The sequence below is a fragment of the Hipposideros armiger genome, unplaced genomic scaffold (genome assembly GCF_001890085.2).
Source record: "Hipposideros armiger isolate ML-2016 unplaced genomic scaffold, ASM189008v1 scaffold_27, whole genome shotgun sequence".
NCBI lineage: Eukaryota > Metazoa > Chordata > Mammalia > Chiroptera > Hipposideridae > Hipposideros > Hipposideros armiger.
The window spans coordinates 957,221-979,485 of record NW_017731377.1 but is presented as its reverse complement, the minus strand read 5'-3'; the positions used below and the strand labels follow the sequence as shown (position 1 = coordinate 979,485).

The window sequence follows — 22,265 nt, the reverse complement described above, 5'->3', positions numbered from 1 at the left end:
TGCGTTCTCTCTTGATGAAACCCTTCACTTCCACTCCCTGCAACTGTAAAAACTGAGAGACAGGACTTTCCTCACAGGTGGTTTGTTGTGAGGGGGGAATAAATGAAAGCATAGATTCATTGCTCATTACCTGTTAGGATCCTCTTTAAACATAGGCTGACGGAAAACATTTCCCCCTTCAAAAAGGAAGCGTGAGGTGGAGTGGAGGGAGAAAGTCTGCGTCACTGACTCAGGTCTGACTCCTAAACCCATTTAGCCGGGCTGCTCTGGGGACACTTTTCACATCAGTGTGTGAGCCACAGACATTGCAGGACTGGTACTGACTGGAACTGGGCAGTGTGGTGGCCCCATCTTATGTGGCGCCCGTGTCCTGAGTTGTTAATTGGGGGAGGCTAGCGTTTGCCTGCAGTAAGGGTTACCTGGATGACGGACATCAGGGGCCCAGTAGTTCCTGCCCTTAGAGGAGCAGTTTCCCAGGCGCACAGGAAGGGTATTCTAGGCAGGTGAAGAGTCAGAGGTAGGAGAAAACGCTGCACATTTAGAGGTAGAAAAGCAGCTGGTTTGCTACTTTGTACAGCCAAGTATTTGATTGTCTATATTAAAATCAGTTTAACAAGTCTGTAAATTTAGCTTTTGGAACTTCTTTCACAGAATGAAACGAACATGTTGTTGGCATACACAACTCTAACATGGAAATGTGGCACCGTCCCTCCTTCCCGCCCCTTAAGAGGACACAGCGCACATGGGGAGATCAGCAGTCTATACTGACCCTGGACAACTCTCCAGGAAGACCCCAGAATTATAGGGGTATTTTAAAACGCTCTTTGCGGTTGCAGAATCTCAGCTAGTCTCCTGTCCCTCACTGCATGGATTTGAGAATTTGCATGCCTAGACTTGGGTGAATAAAATAGAAGGACCAACTAGAGGAGTGGGGGAGAAAAGGCCTCCCGGCACCAGAGACTGTTCTTCTGACATTGGATTCTAGCACAATTTAGACATTGTAGCAAAAAGTCAGTTTTATTGCCAACAGATAAATTCCCTCGTTAAAATGGGCCAAATACTGAATTTGTTAAATATGAGTAACAGCTGGTACTTCTAGTTTTTTATGTTCCACAGGCCCTGTTCTAAGAACCTTGCATACACGGGCTCATTCAATTCTCACAGCCACCGCATGAGGGAGGTGCTCTTACCATTTTGATTTTACAGACAGGAAATCTGCCAAGAGGCAGGAAGTTGACTTGCCCAAGGTCACACACACATCTGTCAAGAAACTACTTCATTAGCGAAACACCTGTTTATATAGAGAATGTCGTGGTTTATGCAATGTCTCTCAAACGTGACGCCATCTGATCCCTACACTTACCCAGAGAGATGGGTGTTTAGCTCATGTCATAAATGGGAAATTGTAGCTCACGGGGTGGGTGGGGGGAGGGATTTGCCCAAAGCTTCCGAGTTAATAGAGGAGCCCAGGTTTTCAGGACCTAGATCGTGAGCTCTTTCATAAACTTGGGGCTATGAGTTCCTTCTGAACAAAATTTTGTGTTTTCAATTGGATAACCTTTAATAAAAACCTTTGGAAATGAACATTTGCAATTTGAAAGATGTTTTCAGAGAATAGGCTTTGGTTTTTAAGTTGCACATTTCAGTATTCTTTGGCTTCAGTAGGAAATGTTTTCCTTTAAAAAGAGTTCATTCAGTTCTCACGTTTGACAAACAGCTTTGCCAGGCCCTCTCACTGGGTAATGTATTTTTTAAAATCTCATTTTCTATTCAAATAGATTTTGGTTTGTTTTTGATATGGCTTTTTTTTTTTTTAACTCTCTAGGTGATTTCACAAGAAGTTGAGCTAAAAGCAGAACTACCTGGATTTGAGGTGGTTGCTAAGAAGTCGTTCAATACAGATCAGAAGCCCAGGCTGCAGCTTTAAAGGTTTCACGCTAAGGCCAGCAGGATCCCGCCTCGCTGATCCGTCTTCTGAGACAGCCTGTTGGACGGCACAGCGCACATCTCTGGGTAGACCAGGCCGGTCAGGCCACGGAGGCATCAAGAGGTAGGACTTCTCCCCAGCCCTGAGATGAAAATCCAGGTGAAACGGTGACACTAGAAACGGACGAATTTCTAGGCAACGTTGTTTTAAAAATCTTGCTCAAAATTGTCATTTTCAAATCTTAAGAGTGAATGCCTTTTTACAATTTGACAAAGGACTTGTCTGTACCTTACATATTCTGATCCATTTAGGCAAACTGGACAGATGAGAAAATGGACGCCTAGGACTCTTGTGTAAGTCAAGGTCACGCTGCCAGCAGAGGCAAGCCTGGGCCAGCAGTTGGGGGTCAGCCCACCCTTCATTCTGTCTCCAGTTATGTGTGCTAACAGCCACTCCAGTATATGCTTTCTTAGTTTAATAGTTTAAAAAAATTTTTTTTTTGTTTTATTGGGGAACAGTGTTTTTCCAGAACCCATCAGCTCCAAGTCAAGTAGCTGTTTCAATCTAGTTGGGGGGGTGGGGGGTGGCGCAGCTCAGTGGCCCATGTGGGGATCGAACCGGCAACCTTGGTGTTATCAGCCCACGTTCTAACCACCTGAGCTAACTGGCAGCCCAATAGTTTTATTTTTAAAGGAAAAATAATCGAGAAGTAGCTGAACTCCCTAAGCCCCACTCATGGAAAGCCTCTGCAGTCCCGCAGCGAGCCCGTGAGAAAGCCTTGTGGCAGTTTAAGGAAATGGCAAACAGCACTCAGGAGCAAGTGAACGGTGTCACAGATTGGAACCCAGACCTGTACATTCATGGCAAATGTCGCTGCATTTACAGGGAGAGGGAAAAAACGTTCCATGATTCTTCTTTGTATGTTGATGATTTTATTTTTTGAAACTTTTAGGGGAATCAACTCCATTTCATAAACTTTTGTAAAATGCCACAGAAGCAAGGGGCGCAGGGGTACGCCATGCCCTCGTGAATGGACCCTCCCCGGGCTGAGTCTCCTCGGTAGCTTACCTACGAGTTACAAAGGCAGTTCTAGAGGATGAGCCTTTGAAAAAAGCCCATCTTTTTCCTGGTTTTAGATTTGGGCCTGTTTTACTTTTTTTTTTGCTTTTACACATGAATTGAAACTCTTATCTTTCTCCATTTCAAACAACCCAAAATCCATCTTAAATAATTAGAATGCAAGGAACAGCTTCTGGGGAGGAAATCTTGACTTCGGGGCACAGCACCACAAGACACAAACATGCTCAGGACAAAAGGGGAAGCCAGACGTGTCTCTGGGCAGAAGCGCTGCCCACCGCGTTTTACAGTTGTCAGGAGTGTGGGAAGTAGAGACAGTAAGAAATGTGAAATGATGTCTGTGATGGCCCACTGTAGATGGTAGACTCGCAAATGAAAAAGGCTGGTTTCAGGCTTTGAACACAAACATACAACCTCCCTTCCCTCTCCCCCCTCACATTGTTATGCAAACATCAGTACAGGAACCAGAATGATTTCCATGCAAACAAACGCCTTTTCTTGTGCTGGAACGCTTATGTAGTTCAAGTCCAGAGGTCCAAGTCTGTCAGTTTTCCTGTGTTCCAACCTGGCTTTTTGTCCCTACAGTGGGTTATTCATAAATAACTCACTCCTAAGTTTACATCTCAAATCACAACACCTATTTCTAGTTCCTGAATTGTGGTGTCCAAATGAGTTCATTTGCTTTTGTCACTGTGTCTGAGTCAAAGTAGGTGACTTGCAGGCCTCATGCAGAATTCAGAAATTAGGTATATGACGTAAGCCTTGAAAACTGGTCACTTCTTGAGAACACACAGGAGCGCACACACACCCAGGGCGGTTCCAGGGTTCCATGCTCAGTCAGCAGCTGCCCGGCCCTGACCTGAAAGCAGTTTCCAGTCTCTGCAGCTGCAGGATGAGGGTCAAGCTTCTTGCCAGGGGAACAGGGTAGGTCCATTTTCTTTGCTCAGCCTCTGCTGAGTGTTCAACATCCCGAATCTCTACTTCCTGCGAGGGAGGCTGCTGCATCAAAGTGGATGGTGTGGCTGTTATTTCAGCGTCTTTACCATGTACGGGCCTTGCAATCTGTAGCCAATCTTTCTGTAGTAATTCCTCGTGCCGACCCCTGTGAAGAAGCAAAAACACCACAGTAAGAAAAGTATCTACTGAGCGTAACTGTAGTCACCCTCAAAAGCCAGCAAATGCTCCCCTCATAGCCACACTCCTTCCCTCTCCCACGCTTCGTCATAGACCAAACTACTGGGTTGTCAGAAAAGTCATGATGCATTTTTGCAAAGAAAAACATAGAAAAAAAATATGTCGTGACTTTTCCGACAACCCAATACACTCCAGGTCAAGTGACTTTTCCGACAACCCAATACACTCCAGGTCAAGCCTCATTTTAATAAGTTTGCACCATTCCTATTGCTTTGAATTCAAGAGGCATTAAAATAGAGAAAGTGTATTTTAGAGCCTGCATGTTTACAATCCTGTTGGCAGCCCTTCTCCAGCTGGGTTTAATGTGTGTGATATCTACACTCCAAGGAAGCCCGACAGCAGTCCGGTTTCCCGGCAGCTTGAAAGGGAGACGAGAGGTGGGAACACGGTCTCCACAGCGCAGCACAGGTGCGCTGAGTGAGAAACGCACCTGTTACATTGACTCCTCCTGAGTGACAATTTCAGCTCAAATACCGTCACATTAAATTAATGCTACTTAATTTGCATTTTATTTGTTTTACAGTTTTGTTTGTATTAATTGGCATATTTATTTTGATACATGAGCACCAGGAGTTTATACCCAGTTTTATGTTTGCACATTTAAAGAACACTAGCTGATTTAAGTCAATCCTAAAGATCCATGAACTTTTTTTATTTAAGAAGAATCTGTTAAGTTTGAGAAACACTATACTAAATGATACCTCTAAATTAAAACAGTCACACATACGAAGCTGAGCCCATAGGAGGGGAAAGCATGGCTTACATGGTAGCATCTATAGGGGTTAAGGAAACAGGATTAAGAGAATGAGCTTTTGATCAGACAGGTAAGACCTGAACGTTTCATTTTACAGGTTTATGGCCTAGGCCAATTATTTGATTTTTCTGACCCCCCATTTTAACATAAGGAATAATGTACCTATGTTTTAAGGGTGTTGAGTGTTAAATGAGATAGTTGAGTATTAAACGAAATATGATTGAATCTGGAAAAGGTCAATTCCTCAGAAACATTCGTTGTTATTATTTGAAAGCTTTTTATGCTCTGGTCTCTGATTCTATTTCTAGCTTCCTCTCTTGCTACAACGCTCCCCTTAAACACTATGCTTCAGCCTCTGTGAATTTTTAATTTTTTAAGTTCCCTGCATGTGTTTGGCTCTTTCTCTAGCTTTTATGCCTTTGCTCATGCTGTTCTCACTAGCAAATTAACTGAATCTGAGGAGGGGGCTGTGGGAACCTCCAGTTTATAGCCCACTGGACAGAAGCACAGGTGACGACAACCTAGCCTTGCGGTTGGCATCTGAAGTGGGGGCAGTCTTGTGGGGCTGAGCTCTTAACTTGTGGGATCGGACACAATCTCCAGGGAGACAGTGTAGGAATTGAGGTAAACTGTGGGACACCCAGCTGGGGTTGCAGCATCGTGTGCATCAGGAGTGTTGTAGTCCTCAGAGTGCTGTGTGTGATGTAAATGAAAACGGTCTTTCTTTACAGTGCTGTGCCCCCCACTGTTCTCCCAACGGTGGATGTGATCACTGGTCTGCTGCCTTACGTGGGGTAAGCTCCATTTATCTTGTTCATCACTTTATATTCCTAGTGATCGGTATTGTGCATGACATCAAACAATTGTTAGCTCTGTCTAATCTTATTCTTAACATTTGCCATTTAGGAATAGGATTTGCCACCATGTTTTGTTTCCTACCCCTTCAAAAATTTTCAAGTATTAAACAGAACAGAAACTGAGGCAATGGAGGTAACAGAACTGTATCATGTGACGACAGATCACTGGAGAATTTCCCTGTCAATCCAAGGGTTACTGATAGTCATTCTTGCACAATTTCACCTTGTCTTTGTGTTCTAGTCATTACTTCTGTTCAACATTGTGGTTTGGGGTACAGCAAGGGGAAGACAAAAACATGAACAAATAATGGACCAGGCAGCAGCTCAGAGCCAGTGAATATGGGAAGACATCTCAAAACTCTCAGAGGGGTACACTTTATCATTTATATTATCTCCTAAAGTTCCATATCCATAAGCATATCCTATGTCCCAGCAATTACACTCCTGAGTGAAAAGAGAAATGAATGCTTACATCCACAAATGACATGCTATTCATAATATCCAAAACATAGGAAATAAACTAAGTATCTATCAATAGGATGGATAAACTGTGGTATTTTCATGCAATGGAATACTATACAGCAATGGAAAAAACCCCTATAGATATCTGCAACAACATCGATGAATCTCACTTAGTTTTGAATGAAAGAAACCAGATACAAAAGATTCCAACAACAAGTTCAGATACAGGCAAAACTAATTTTATGGTGACAAGTTAGAACACCGGTTACCTTTGGAAGGTGATATAGACTGAAAGAGGGAACAAGAGAGTCCACACACTGGAGTATCTTGATCTGAATTAGTAGTTAGACGGGACATAACACATGCAAAAATTAACCAAGTGGTACACTTAAAATGTACTTTGTTGCATGTCTTGTTAAATCTCAATGAAAACAACGAGGGGGCACACCCCTTTAATAGATGTTTCAGTGTGTTTTGAGCTCAGTTTGTCTAAAGAATTCAGTGATATAAGGGAGGAGGAGGAGGAGGAGAGGCCGGCTGTTAAGAAACTACTGTCAGAGCCATCCCTGTGTCATACAGGTGCCTTGAAGTCATTCAGTGCAGTGCTTTGTTTCTAGAATCCTACTTGCTAGAAATCATTCTTCCATCTCCTTTTCTCCCTTTAAAATCCACATTCAAACTGAACTATGCTTTGTGACATGACAGCAAACAGTACAGAAACAGGCACTTCAAAATTAAAACCCGACTTCATCTTCAGTTACATGTAGCGACTATTAGCGTGGGCAGGTGAATCTAGGGATTTTGATCAAAGGAGAGACATGATTGGCTTATATTTAAAAGAGATCAGTCTGATTGCTGTTGTGAGAACAAAATGAAAGCTACAGGAGGTCAGGGATTTTTATCTGTTCTATTCACTGCAGAATTGCTAGTACTCAGCAATACCTGGTATATATTAAGTACCCAAATAGTTTTTTCAATGAATGAATAAGTGATCAAGAGTAGAAACAGGGAGAGCAGTAAAGATGTTACTGTGATAATCTAGGTAAGATGGTGGTGGCTCAAAGCAGAGTCACGGTGGTAAAAAGTAGGTGGGATCTAGAAACATTTTTAAGGCAGAGTCAAAAGAAGTTGTTGATGTATGGATGGTGTGACAAAGAAACGGGGTCCAATATGACTCTTAAAGTTTTTGGCCTGAGTAAAGGAAGAGTCTGGAGAAAGAAGGGTTGTAGAGGGAAATCAGGAACTTGGTTTTGGCCGTGCTGTGGATGAAATGGCTATTAGACATTCAAGGGGAGATGTTGAGTAATATGTGATTTTTGGAAACCCTCTTGCTCTTGAAGAGGCATGGGGAAAGATGGTCTCTTTTCTTGGGTGATTGGGGCTGTTGTCTTGCAAGGGGAGCTGGCAGGTGGAGATAACCTGGGTCCCTTTTTGATACTGCTGAAACAGTACATTTACACAACCCTGAAGCTATTCTACCTACGAAGTTGTTATGAAATAATGTTTTCCATTTGGTTTAAGCCATTGTTTTGGTAATTTTTTTGTATTGTGCTACAATGTAAGTAAGATAATACCACTCAACTATACACTTAAAAATGGTTGAAATGGTAGGTGTTAAGTACATTTACCTTATTGTGCAACTCTTACCACCATCCATCTCCAGAACTCGTAAAACGGATATTCCATACCCATTAAACACTAACTCCCAATCTCCCTTCCCACTGTCAGCCACCACGCTACTTTCTGTCATTGACCATGACTATTCTGGTAGTCTCACAGAAGTGGAATCAGTCACTATTTATCCTTTTGTGACTAGCTTATTTCACTGGGCATATCTTCAAGGTTTCTCGATGTTGAGTTTAAGCCATTTTGAGTTGAGTTTTCTATTACTTATATTGTAACTCACATGTAAGGTTGAGGACAGGAAGTGATAAACACATGAGATCAAGTCACCATTTAAAATCAGAATTCAGAGTGGTAATTCTGACCACGCTACTCTCCTACTTAAAATTGCTAATGGCATGTCTCAAGATAAAGCTCAAATTCTCAGCGTGATACACAAAATCTTTCATGTCCAGTCTGGTTTACTCCTTTGGCTTTAGTTTCTGCCATAACTGACCTCACTATTTATAGTCCGGGATCACCAAGCCAGGCATAATCGCCCATCCACCATGCTGGCTTTGCTGCTGCCTATCACCTCACTCCGGTCAGAATGGCCGTCATCAATAAATCAACACAAGTGTTGGCGAGGATGTAGAGAAAAGGGAGCCCTCGTGTACTGTTGGTGGGATTGCAAATTGGTGCAGCCACTATGAAAAACAATACGGAGGTACCTCAAAAAATTAGAACTACCATATGACCCAGCAATTCCACTTCTGCATATTTATCCAAAGAAATCCAAAACACTAATTTGAGAAGATGCACCCCTATATTCAATGCAGCATTATTTACAATAGCCAAGATATGGAAGCAACCTAAGTGTCCATCAGTAGATAACTGGATAAAGATGCGGTACATTTTTACAATGGAATATCACTCAGCCATAAAAAGAATGAAAACTTGCCATTTGCAATAACATGGATGGACCTAGAGGACATTATGCTAAGTGAAATAAGTCAGACAAAGACAAATACCATATGATTTCACTTACATATAGAATCTAAACAAAACAATACATTCACAGATACAGAGAACAAATTAATGGCTGCCAAAGGGAGGGGATCTGGGAGAAAGATGAAAAAGGGGAAGGGATTAAGAAGTGCAAATTGGCAGTTACAAAATAGTCACAGGGCTGTAAAGTGCAGCATAGGCAATACAGTCAACAATATTGTAATAACTATGTATGGTGTCAATTACTAGACTTATTGGGGTGATCACTTCCTAAGTTATATAAATGTCTAATCACTGTTGTATAGTTGACCCTTGAACAATGAGGTTTCCACTTATATAAGTGGACCTACGTAGTTCAAACCCATGCTGTTGAAGGGTCAGCTGTGTTTCTGATCTGCAGTTGGGAATCTGCAAATGCCAAAAGCCAACTTAAGTTATATACGTGGATTCTGGACTGTGTGTCTGGGGGGTGGTCAGTGCCCCTAACCCCTGCATTATTTAAGGGTCAACTGCATTACAAAACATTGCCACAACCTCCATCTGTCCACCATAAGTAGTAGCAGCAGTGAGAGAGAAGTTCTTTACATCTAACACAGGACTACACAGCCTGTGGATGACCACAAAGTTGAATGACAGTGCCCTGATTTCCTAAGTTCGCAGGTTAAGAGAACAGCTTTACTGGGTTCCACTAAGCCTTCCTCAGTAATGATTCCCACTGAGCATCCGGGTGCCCTGGGCTCTCTACACCTGCCTTTACAGGGAGCGGGCCCAGAAACGATTACCAATTTGAAGAGAGGCACTCAGGCTTTGGCAGGAAAGGCATATTTCTGAGCTTGTACCCTTGACATGCAGTAGCATTGTGACAGAAAGTCTACTTCTGGACTTTAAATATTTGGATGAAAGAAGTTCGACCTCTAGCAAGTCTGTATTCCAACCTCTATTTTACTCAACAAAAAAATTTCTTTGGGCCTCTTGTTTCTTGAAAGAAAGATTTCCCCCCATTTCTACAATGTGCAGAACAGGCTGGCAAAAATATTCGCATTCTCAGCCAGCGCAGAAGGGAACACACCCTCACCTGGGCTGGGTGAAGGCCCCATCTGCTCCTATCTCCTCTCCACGTTTAGCAGGGCTCCTAGACCGTCCGCGTCACAGTAACTTTCCTTTTGTTAGGCAGCCAAGAAAAAGCAATTACATTTCATGGCTGACGTCAGCCAGCCTCCTGCACGGATATGGGCAGGATGTCGCACAGGCCTCAGCTTCACGCTGCGCCTGCCCTGGAGGAGACAGCGACGACGCAGCGGGCGGCACAAGTAACCTGAGTTGTCCACCCCATCACCTGCGCGTGGTCCCGCCCATCCCCGGGTTGGGGACTAGCAGGAGGTGAACCCATATGCGGCAGTCCTCAGACTCCCCTATTATCTGAGCCAGCAGTCGCGAGCAGAGGTGCAGGCCCAATGCTTGCTCTGTTTCACCCTCCAAAGTCTAACCCACGACCAGGATTGACCTGTAGCACGGGGGGCCTTTTTCTCACCCTTGGAGACAGGGTAAATATTTTTATTTCACCAGCTGTGATGATGACAAAATGAGATAAGGTGAAAAAAAAGACTACCTTGAAATGTGCTCAGAGTGATAGTTTCATATTCGGCTTTAGTGACCAGCCTGGACTTACCTTTCTGGCTTCCGCCTCTGCCCCAGAGTGTACATCTTTTTTAGAAGGACAAGATTTCTGTGTATGCATACATTTTAGATATTAAAAATTATTAAAATGGTAGGTGATATTTCAGCTGCAGGTACCTTAGATTGCAGTCCCGGGGCAGAGCGTTGAATGAGAGGATATGTTTACTCTGGATGGGAGGAGAGGAGTGGAGAGCTGGTGAGCATTTGGCAGAAAAGCCCCCTTTCTACTTTCGGAGGCTGGTTGCCAAAGGCTGCTGGCCTCTCAATGAACCTGCAACCTGGGGACACCGGGGGCTACAGCATTTCTCTCACCTTTTTTCTACACCAAATGCCTTCCAGCCCCTAGCAGTGAAAAAAACCCCCAAAAACAAAACACTGCTTCTGCTTTCTGATCCCCTCTCTTTCTCTTTGAAAGATGCATACCATTTAGCTTAAGACAGTTTTGCTTATTCTAAATACTGAGGAAACAAGTCAATTACATAAAATGTACATGCAAACTGCCTCAGCCACTGGCTACAGGAGCAGGTTAATTATGGGCTGCTCAATGCTCTTTAATAAAAGTGGATGGGGGGAATCACAAACCCATAAGATTAGTGCAAGATGAAAATGGAACAAGCCTAGCTGTTTACTTCAATTTTACTCTGACTGGAAATCACAGGGAAGAAAAAGACAAAAGGACTGAACTAGTCAACGTGGTACCTGAATTGGCAGCAGAACACCTCTGCTTCTCCACGTCACTACGGCCCTGTCTAAGGTATAAATCCAACACCAGAGCAGGGGCTTAGAACACTGAGAATAAATGCATTCTCCCTACAAAAGACAAAGTAAGTCAGGAATAGGAAGTGAGCCTATACTCAATCTAGTTTGTGATTCTAGCTCCATCTCAAACCAACAAAAGCAGCGACCACATTCCAGCTGTTTATACTATAAAGTCTACAGCTACAGGAGGAAGACACTTCTTAGGTCTTAAATACATGCCAGGTGCTGCATGCTAGATGCTCAACATGTATGAACTTAATTTAAAACCTAACAAGATTGGAATTATTATCTTCTGAGGAAGGTGAGTTGCAGAAGGGGTCATAGCTCAAGGTCACACAGCTGGGAAGTAGAACTGGAACTCAGAACCGCGTGCTAGATACCATGGCTCACAGAGAGATTCTCGTGCGGTGCCTGTGTTGTGGGTAGTGCCTGGCCCCGTTTCCCCACTCTGGCCTCAAACATCAGGTCTGCTGTGGTACCAGCACATCCTTTTTTTCTTTTAAACAGTACACAAAGGACATCTGACTTGTCTTGATCACCTTACCTCCTATATACATGTCCAGTTTTACAGCGTCCTTTGTTTGATAAATCACTAGATGAAACAAACATGATGACCTTATTTCCATTTCACTAACAGGGCTCAGTGAGAAACAGAAGAATAAGTTACATGACAGGGTCTGATAACAACCACAGGCCATAAAAAACTTTGTAAACAGATATGGTTTACAAACATGAGAACTACTGAGAAGGGCGGGATACTGCTTTTCAATGACAAGTTGATAAATTGTGGCCATCATTTTCTAAATGAAGATATAAATACAATCTAGAGTTTTGGGGGGAAAAAGCAACAAAGATGGGAAAATGATGGGAATTAGATCCTAGAGGAAGGGCAGACAAGTAAGGAGTATTTTAGCTTATACTAAAGAAGGCGCTGGAAGAAAATAGATGCAAACTTAGAACTCTATACTCAGTGAAAACGTCCTTCGAGAATGAAGCAAAAGGACATTTCATACCATCAATACTGGAGTAATTTGCTATCAGATTCTTACTAAATTCTTTAGGTAGAAAGAAAACAATGATTGCACATGACCCAAATGTCTACCAGTAGTAAAACAGATAAATTATGATACAGCCGCATCATGGAATCCTATGTCAATGAAAATGAATAAACAACCTTAGAGATGCTGCAAGGATAAAGCAAGTGGTACACACACCAGTAAATCTAAATAAATACTGACTATAATAGTAATAATGTCTGATGGATTTTAAAAAATATATCATATACACAGCAACTTCAGACAAGAGAGTATTTAAATGGCCAATAAACATATGAAAAGGTAGTCAACTTCATTAGTCATCAGGAATGTAAATTAAAACTACAAAGAAATACCACTATATACTCATCATACTGAACAAATGAAACTCATAATACATTCCTGGTGGGATGGGAGTGAAAACTGATAGTGCTTTAGAAAACCACTTTGCAGACTATTATAGTTGAACATATGTACTCCCTACAATCCAGCAATGCCACTCCTAAATATATCTTCCACAGAAATGTGTGTTTATGGGTCCCAAGATACAGCTACAAGAATATTCGTAAGCTCAAACTGGAAACTACCCAAATATCCAGCAAGAGTAAAACAGATCAACTGTGAGATATCTATATAATAGAACCCTACATAGCAATGAAAATGAATGAGTATTGCCACACAGTGTGATTCAATCTCACAATGCTGCACAAAAGTAGCCAGAAGAACAACAAAAAAACTAAAATGATTCCATTTGCCTAAAATTAAAAAACAAAATTATATAGTTAACAGGTTCATAATTAGGTAGTGGAATATAAAAAAATCAAAGAAGAAAATACCAAAAAAGTTGGGCTCCTGGGTGGGATGGTGATTGGGAAGGGCCCACAGGGGGCACTTCTTGGGTGCTAGCTGTTCTCTTGATCTTGTTTAACATTTAATGAACTTTCCTGTCTATTTTGTTACAGTTTACTTTCAACTTTAAAAATGAAAAATATGATTTAAGTAATTTCTATGTGAATACTTGTATAAATGGGTAAACAATTCTTCATGCATATGGAAAATCTAACAAACAAAACTGGGTTTAGTGATTCCAACTGGACAAAAAAAATATATAAAATTATTAATGTGATTTAATAGAGGAAAAAAGTTTAATTGATCAAGTATTTATTGAGTATGTACTAGGAGTCTGGAAATAGAAGTTTTATCTCCTAGAATTCTTTAAGGAAAGAAAAATTCTGGCCTAGTAATTTAGACATTTTCATGTTTGAGGCAGGAAAATGAATTAGAAACCTGGAAGTACATTCCTGTTCTTTGACAACAACCTTTGTTAGGATACGAGGCTGTCCTTTGTCACTAGTTATGTGTTGGATTGAATTAAAACTGAGTCCACATCACATTTCTAAAGCCAAACATGAAAAGAGAAAATATGCTAATTCTACCCTTTGAAACTTAAATCTGATTTTTCTGAGTAGATGCAAAAAATTATGAGCATGATTCTAGATCATTTAATAAAAAAAAAATCACTGAAGTAAAAACAGTGTTTTAATTACTTTGGGGTTCAATTAATCAACTATTTATTATTGAGTGCTTGATGTATATGCCTAGCAGCATTAATTCAAGGCAAATATATTCATTAGTTCCATTTATTTGTTATTGAAATGAGACTTACATCTCATTGATCTCTTAGTAGGAGGGCAATTTTTCACTCTTCAACAATGATATGAGAGTTAGGGAAAGGTGTTTTGACTCTGAACATTTGAAAATGGACCAATGAACCCAATGACTCCAAATCTTTCAAAGAAAAAAATTTTTCCTGTTCTGTTAGAATAAAAATCTTACAAGGTTACCCACATATGATCTTAGCTCTTCAAAGTAGTTGGCTATTGCAAATCATTATTACAGCACACTAATACATTATTCTCCATCCCCTTGGAAGAAACAGAGTCTATCTCAGAAGACATAAGGTCAAGCCTGCTACCCAGCAGCCTAAAAGTTCCTCTGTTCATTTTGAAATGGCCATACCAAGATAACAACAAAGTAAAAATGAACAAAGAATAAAAGGAAGTAACTTATAAAGCAAGTACGGAGACTCAGTACTTGCGGTAACTCACAGCAGGGTGATACTGCTGGCTTAGCCTAGAGCTCTGAGGTTTCTTCCTCACAGGGAGTCTGACATCCTCTAATTGAGAGCAGAGTGCCTCTGTTCCCACCAGCGTGGAATGTTTGGTATGTCACAGATAATTCTCACTACTCTGCTCCTGTGTGTCTCCACAGGAGTTAAAGACTGTGCCATCAATAACTGGGAAGGAAGAAGGCTCCCTTCTATTTATAGTCTTTAAAAAAACAGACTTTAAGAGGGAAAATGGTGGCATAGGGAACCCCCGAGATCAGTCCATCCCCTGAAACAACCATTAAGCTGGAAAGAACAATCAGAAGCAACTATTTCGGGACACTAGAACCTGATAAGGCACAGCAACTAGGCGAGTGCTTGATGAAGGGCGAGGCTGCTGAACTTTGGCAAGAGAGCAACCGATGTGAACTACCTACCACTCCATTCCTAGAGTGGCTGAGGGAGCTAGGGTGGGCAGTGAGCCCTTGTCCTCCAAAAATTGGGGGCTGTGCATTTTGTTTGGTTTTGAGTCTTGCCTTTAGTTTGTCCCCCCCACCCCTCTGGTGCTGGCTTCCCCAGAGCTTCTATTGTAAGATCTGAAGAGACATCACCCCCCACCCCCACCCCAACCCCTTCCTTTTTAAAAAGATCCAGACATTAAAGGAAATGCCTGTCAGGTTACAGGCTGATTGCAGAGATAGCACAACAGGAATTTTAGTGGCCACCTGCAACAAAGACTATGCCTCTGCAAAAAGAGTCTGGAAAAGTCACTCTATAAATGGATGACTACAGCCCTCAAGAGCAATCTGTGAGGAGGGGGAGGCTCTGACCTGTATACTACAAAGGTGCAGCTTGCAACAAAAAATTGCAAAGCATACAGAAAACAGGAAAATAAGGCTCACCCACAGGAAAAAAAGAATTTGACAGAAACTATGCCTGAGGATGCCTAGACACTGGCATTACTAGGCCAAGTGAACTGTAGTAAATATGCTTAGGAGCTAAAGGAAACCACAGACAAAGAACTAAGGGAGCACAGACAACAAAAGCAAAAAGCAACACGTGGAACCACATCCAACTAAAAAGCTTCTGGACAGCGAAAGAAATAATCAACAAGATGAAAAGGCAACCTACAGGACGGGAGGACACATTTGTAAACCATATATTAAGGGGTTAATATCCAAAATATATAAAGAACTCATGCAACTCAGTAACAAAAAATCAGATTAAAAAATGGGAAGAACTAAACATTTTTCAAAAGAAGATATCCCAATGGCTAACAGGTACATGAAAAAGGTACTCAACATCCTTAATCAGCAGGGAAATGCCAATCAAAACCACAGTGAAATATTACCTCACACCTGTTAGAATGGCCATCGTCATGAAGATGAGAAATAACAAGCATTGGCGAGGATGTGGAGAAACGGGATCCCGTGTGCACTGTGGATGGGAGTGTAAAACGATGCAGCCGCTGCAGGAAACCAGTTTGGTGATTCCTCAAAAAGTGAAACAGAATTGCCATTTGATCCGGCAACTCTATTTCTGGGTATTACACACAAAAGAATTGAGAGCAGGAACCTGAATAGATATTTGTACACCAATGTCACAGCAACATTCACGTAGCCAAAAGATGAAAACTACCCAGATACGTGTGTGCAAATCCACACATACATTGGAATATTACCTTAAAAAGGAAGCAAAATCTTGATGAACCTTGACGACATTATGTTAAGTGAAATAAGCCAGACACAAAAGAACACAAATTATATGACTCCATTCCATAGAGACAAAGTAGATTAGAGGTTATCAGGGGTTGGGGAGATGCAGGAACTGAGAATTACTGCTTAATGAGTACAGAGTTTCTGTTTGGGGTGATGAAGATGTTTTGAAAATAGTGGTGATGGTTGCACAACACTGAAAGTAATACAAACGAACTGTATATTTAAAAATGGTTATAATAACAAATTTTAGGTGATATACAATTTACTATCTCCCTAAATGGAAAAAAAGATGACTTTGAGGTGCGTTAACTATCTTCAGGTGTTTGTGGGGAGAAGCGATACGGGTTTAGAGGAAAACCCGAGGAAAACCATGTACCCTCAGCCTAAAGATGGCCGTCTACACTCTGTAACTCAGAAGGAAGAGATAAAGGGCCAATATCATAGACCTGAAGCACCAGACATTTAGTTAGGCTCATAAGGGGACACAGAGCAATGTCCTCATGGAAGAGAGGTGGCCGACAAAGGGTCAGATGCAGGTGCTACTGTGGGTCCTGCCAAACTCTGCTTGGGACAATGTTAGGCGTAATTGTGCTGCCATTATTGGCATATGGAAATCTGATAGTGGGACTGGGACAAGAACCCTTGAATCCAGGTATGTCCAAAGACAGACCATCTTGAGAGAAGGCTAAATGAAGTTTCCTATAGAAAGGGACCAGATGCTTGCAAGTTCATGAAAATGTATTCTATCACTTAGTATCCAAACATGGCTGCCACCAGACCCTCTCTCTTTGAGAAGTGGAATTTATTTCCTCTCCCTTTAAATCTGGGCTGGCCTGGTGACTTCTTTCACCAACAGAATGAGGCAGAAGTCACATTGTGGTAGGCAATCTCTAGGATGACCTCCGAAGTTCACTGTTTACTGGTATTAACAGTCTGTCTAATCTCTTTCCCTTGAGGGTGGGCTGGACTTGTTGACTTTCTTCTGAGACCAGGTTATTATGACTATGGCATCCATCCCAAGGCTGTCCCTATGATCACTCTGCTGGTGGAAGCAAGCTGCCAAGTGCTGAGCAGCCCACGTGGCATGGTGAGGAACTGCGGCCCGAAGACCAATGACCTGTGAGGAAATGAAGCCTGTCAAAAACCGCAGTGAACTTAGAAGGGGATTCTTCAACCTCAATTGAATCCTGAAATAATTACAGCCCCAGCTGACACCTTAACTGCAGCTTTATGAGAGATACTTCGAGCCAGAGGCATCCTGGTAAGTCACTTCGAGATTACTGACCTACAGAAACTGAGATAACTGCTTGTTGTTTTCGGCCACTAAGTTTTGTGGTAATTCATTACAGAGCAATAGAAAATGAATATAAGATGTTCTGGGACCTAGGTCTTCCCTTCCCTTCCTCTTAGAACCCAGCCTTCATCCTATGAGAAGCGCAAGTCATATAAAGAACCAAGGTGTTCATGTTGACAATCTCAGCTGAGCACCCTCTACCAGCTGGAACTACAACTCCAGACCAGCCACCCCAGCCAGCTGCCAGCCATTTAAGTCACTCCAGCTGTGGCCCTAGCCATCATGGAACCGAGGTGAGCCAGCCTCTCTATGCCCTGATGAATTTCTAACCCGCAGAATCACTGAGCAAATAAAATGGTTGTTGTCTTAAGGCACTACATTTTGGGGTAGCGTGTTACGCAACAATATATAACCCAAAGAACCACTAATCAGGAGGATTTGCCATCAGAGGTACAGACCGCACTGAGTATAGATCTGGGGCTTCTTGACTGATATACCATACATCAGTGATTCATTCATAAATGGTGGATAAGCTGGACAACCAGATGCTTAGACAGATAATGCAGGTGCATAAGGAAACATTTTCCCATGGCCATAATCTAAAACCCTAAATCCACCAGTTAATAATGTCTTGGCAATGTGAGCTGTTGGTGAGAGACAACAACAGTTTAAGCCAGGCTGACCAAAAGATAAGAAATTCCCTGTGTATGCCCCGTTGGAATTAAAAATGCCCAAACTAAAAGGCTACATAAAAACCAGTATCTTGGTTGCTACTAAGAAAAGCAGCATCACTGTTTCCCGGCATTAGTTATCTGCTCACTGAAAGGGGAAAAATCTGCCAAATCCCCGCCTCTGACAGACAGATCTGAAAGAGAAAGGCTGTACCAAATTGCATGAATGATAGCACTGTCACATAGTTGAGAAAAGAGCAGTACTGATTACATGGAAGTTACACGGATAAGGAGTTAACATTGCAACAAACTGTAAACCAGACTTTGCGATATAGACAGTAAATGGTGAGTACTGTAGACTAGACCACTTTGGAGAAGGCGTCCCCCCTCAGAGAAAAGCCTGAGAAGTGTCTAACTTTACAATAAAGGCAGTCATTGATATCAAACCTCCCAGACCTCTCAGGAACGTTTTTGGGAACCTCATAATATAATCTTTTCCTTTTCCCAAGCAGAAGTGTACAACTATCATTTCCAATAGCCATAAACTAAGAGGAACAAGAATGGGAAAAAAGTCTACAAATGTGTGTCAACATTAGCAAGACCCTCTTACAAGACTTTAATGTGCACGTTTCTGAGATACAAGAAGATTTGACAGCACAAACCTGGAAGGAGCAATAGCACTTGCCAACAGCTGTTCCTCAAATGCCAACAAGCCACTACCTACTGGTATCACTAGCTTCTGCCCAGGAAACTTCAACAAAAACTCAGTTGCCCACAGCATCCAAATAATGGAAAGTCACTAGTGGCCTACTCAGAAATATCTGAAAACTATGCATTAATTAATATAGTCATGTGAGGGATGGGTCTAATGCACATATCATAATATGCAATGTACTACAAACCAGAGTCATGTACAAATGAATAAATATCAAGCCAGGGGATAAAGAGTCCTGGAAACGCTATGCAACAATGCCTTCAGAGTCTAGCTGCCATTTAGCAAACAGTTAGCTAATTTGTTATCTAGCAAAAGTTTTCTGTGTCATCACTGCTAGTCTGATTAATGATGCTGAAATTACTAAAGTTCTTATAAAAGCATATTTTATGTTGTATCTATTGTCTTTTAAAGATATTAACCACCACAACAAAATCCTATTGGAATATGCACCAAAAAATAAACATGTATGATCATTGTTAGAATAGCAAATGGAAGAGAAATATACAGAACCCTAACAATGTGCATGTAATTAGGGAATAATTTATTAAAAGATAAATCACGTGAAGGGATGACATGGTAACTCTAAAAGAATAATCTTTCCTGTCCTTTCTGAGAAGTCTTACATTAACACAAGCACACACTGGTTTGCATCTGGCAGGCTTCCCGAGTCCATTAGCAAATACATAAGCAAAAATGAAGAAAAGCTTTTCTAGGCATTTTGGTAAGGATTATGAGTCCATTACCAGACAGATCTAGTTACAAATGTTCCCCTCCTTTCAACTAGATTATACTGCAAAGAATAAAACTGATTTTACCTCAAACGGAGGGAGATGTGTTGCAGCCTGAAATATAGGTGAAGTTTCTGGGGTCCAGTAATTAAATCTTAGCCACTTGCAGTTTAATGACACAAAACAACTGTTATTTTCTGCCCACATATCATTTCGTTAACCAGTGGTTCCGGGGTACAAGAGCATTCATTTCAGTCCTAGGAAGCCACACTGGATTATATACATCACAGGCACATTGCTTTTTTTCACTAGGGGTTGGAGATGTGGCTTTAGAGTCCTACAGCTCTGAGCATCATGATTTAGAACGATCTCGTCTCCCCAGTGACTCATTTACCCACCCTATATTTAAGCTCTCCCCTCTTCTTTGCCTTTTTAATAGGTTTAAACAAAATGGCTATCAGTCTCTGACTTCAGTGATTTCTGTCATCCACCATTCAGACATTTTCCTCATTTCTCACCATCACTGTGTGATATCAACCTTGTACAATTCTTGGCCAATGGCCATATTAATTTTCTACTTGAAAGAACACAAATAGAATACTGCTTATGACGAAGGTAGGAGGGGAGCTTGGGGAATAGCTGTTTGTCTTGATGCATAGCAATTAGCTTTGCAAACAGAAACAGTAACATGATTGGACCTGATACCTAGCCAAAGCTGCCAAAAGAAAAAAAACAATCATTCTGCTGGGGTTAATGAGTGGCTTTTTAAATAGTGGCTATTGACAGTTATGCGTATATTTGCCTTTTTGGAAATGGTACGAGCAGTGTGACATCAGAGATCTTCAGTTTCCATGGTGATTATTAGTGATGGCATTTGAAGTGTTGTGGTTAGTTTCTACTGTATAATTTCTTGCACTTTACGCCATAAGAGAGGGAAGAGAAAGAACAGCTTCCTCTTAACATTTTTAAAGGAATGCTGATCATCCAAGCAGTTCAACATTATGGCTTTTGAGTAGATACAATTTGTTAATATTAAACAGATGTGTTGACAGAAGCTACATGAGTAAGCTGATGAGAGATGTTAAAGCACTTGGACTTAATAGGGACTAATTAATTGCTTAGATATTTAGCAGCAATTAACAGTTCTTTCCTGCCTACACAGTATTTTATAAACTGTTGTTCTTACATGAAGGCAAAGGTTATTTTCTTACTCTGAAGCAATTCATCCTGAGTTGAGAAACAGTCTAAGCTGCGAGCAAAACTTACCTTCCTCTGCAGTTAAGGACAATGTGCAGGGCGAGGGCTGAGTGAACTTCCCCGCTCAGTATGAACACTCCCCAAGGGCAGGGCAGGCGGCATCTCGTATTTACTCCACCTGCCCTGTCAACCCTCAGTCCCTTGCACATAGGAGATACTTAATACACTTAGAGACTGTGATGATGATGAAGCTGAACATTTCATTTTTGCTTTAATTTTCACATTTAGAGTTGATGGTTAACTTTAAAACACTCAGCTTACTAAGAATTATATATAGTTAAAAATGGAATGAATAAACTTAAAAGTCTCTAAGAAAGTGCTTCATTCAACTCTGCTAAAAAAGGAAGTTTTACATTTTCTCATGTAGTTAATCTTTTAGAAAAATCAGCTATAAAATACACAGTACGTGTATATATCTTCTATAAACAAAATATATTGAGGTAACAGATAAAAAACTATTTTTTAACGGAAAAATCGAATGCATAGAGTTTTTCTGACTAATGATTCAAATCAAATCTGTGTAGTTAATAATATTGACTAGAGGCAGAAACAAAGATTATAAATCCAAGTAACAGAGAAAATCTGCTGGCAAGATAAAAGGAAATCATAATGAATCAGAATGTAATTAAAAAAAAATTCTACATAAACACATTCTTACAGTCACAGTAACCAGAATGATAAACGACCTGTCTCTGCCGTACTTAAGCTACTGGTTATGCCGGACAGAAAATTTATGCTGCCACTGTGTATGAATTTTACAAACGCCTACAGACCAGAACAAGGATGGATTTGCAAATTGAGGGAAAGATCAGAAAAAAAGTAGGACAGTTAAGTCACAAAGTACAACCAGCTATAACTGAAGTTAATAAGTGTCCACAAACCACTAACAGGATTAAGTTACCTATGGTAAACTTTATCAATGTTTTTATCATCATGTACGCAATCTACAAGGCCACTGAGATCAATTGCTGATGAAATTAAAGGGTCTGCTAGTATGGTTTCAGAAAAGAATCTACTTAAAATGTAATCAGTAAAACTGGTTATGTGGAGAGCTAAAAGAAATTTAAGGTACTAAGGGGCAGAATTCTAGACTGTAAGAACTGTAAAAGATAACAAAAACCATTTATTTTTAATAAGGAAATAAAGGTCCACAAAGATCATGTAAAATTATCCAAGATCACAAGAAGAGCTACCGTCAATGCAGAAACGGAATCTGAACCATACGCCACCCTCAAGTGTCTCTTCTTATCTACCATGTCAAATGAATGATTGTGAAGAAATGCAGCACATAAATACCAGTACTATCCCAGAGAATTTTCATTCTAAGGAGCAACTTATGGAGAGTAACTGTTTGACTTTTTACAAAAACCAACACACACACACACACACACACACACACACACACACACACACACACACACACA

The 22,265-nt window shown here is 41.1% G+C and overlaps 1 protein-coding gene and 1 long non-coding RNA gene across 2 annotated transcripts in view; one reads left to right on the top strand and one right to left on the bottom strand.

The window, feature by feature from the left end:
- Positions 1-2,836: 2,836 nt before the first annotated feature.
- The window catches only part of ELP3 (elongator acetyltransferase complex subunit 3), a 105,512-nt gene continuing 86,083 nt past the window's right edge, over positions 2,837-22,265 (bottom strand). Inside the window, exon 14 of the mRNA XM_019636114.1 lies at positions 2,837-4,106. Within this exon, the coding sequence (XP_019491659.1) occupies positions 4,030-4,106 (77 nt within the window). The 3' untranslated portion in view covers positions 2,837-4,029. The remainder of the gene's footprint in view (positions 4,107-22,265) is intronic.
- On the top strand, positions 4,314-19,209 carry LOC109379555 (uncharacterized). The gene is made up of 4 exons (XR_002123226.1): positions 4,314-5,746; positions 17,133-17,437; positions 17,587-17,763; positions 18,654-19,209. It is a non-coding gene; the product is annotated as an uncharacterized LOC109379555 (long non-coding RNA).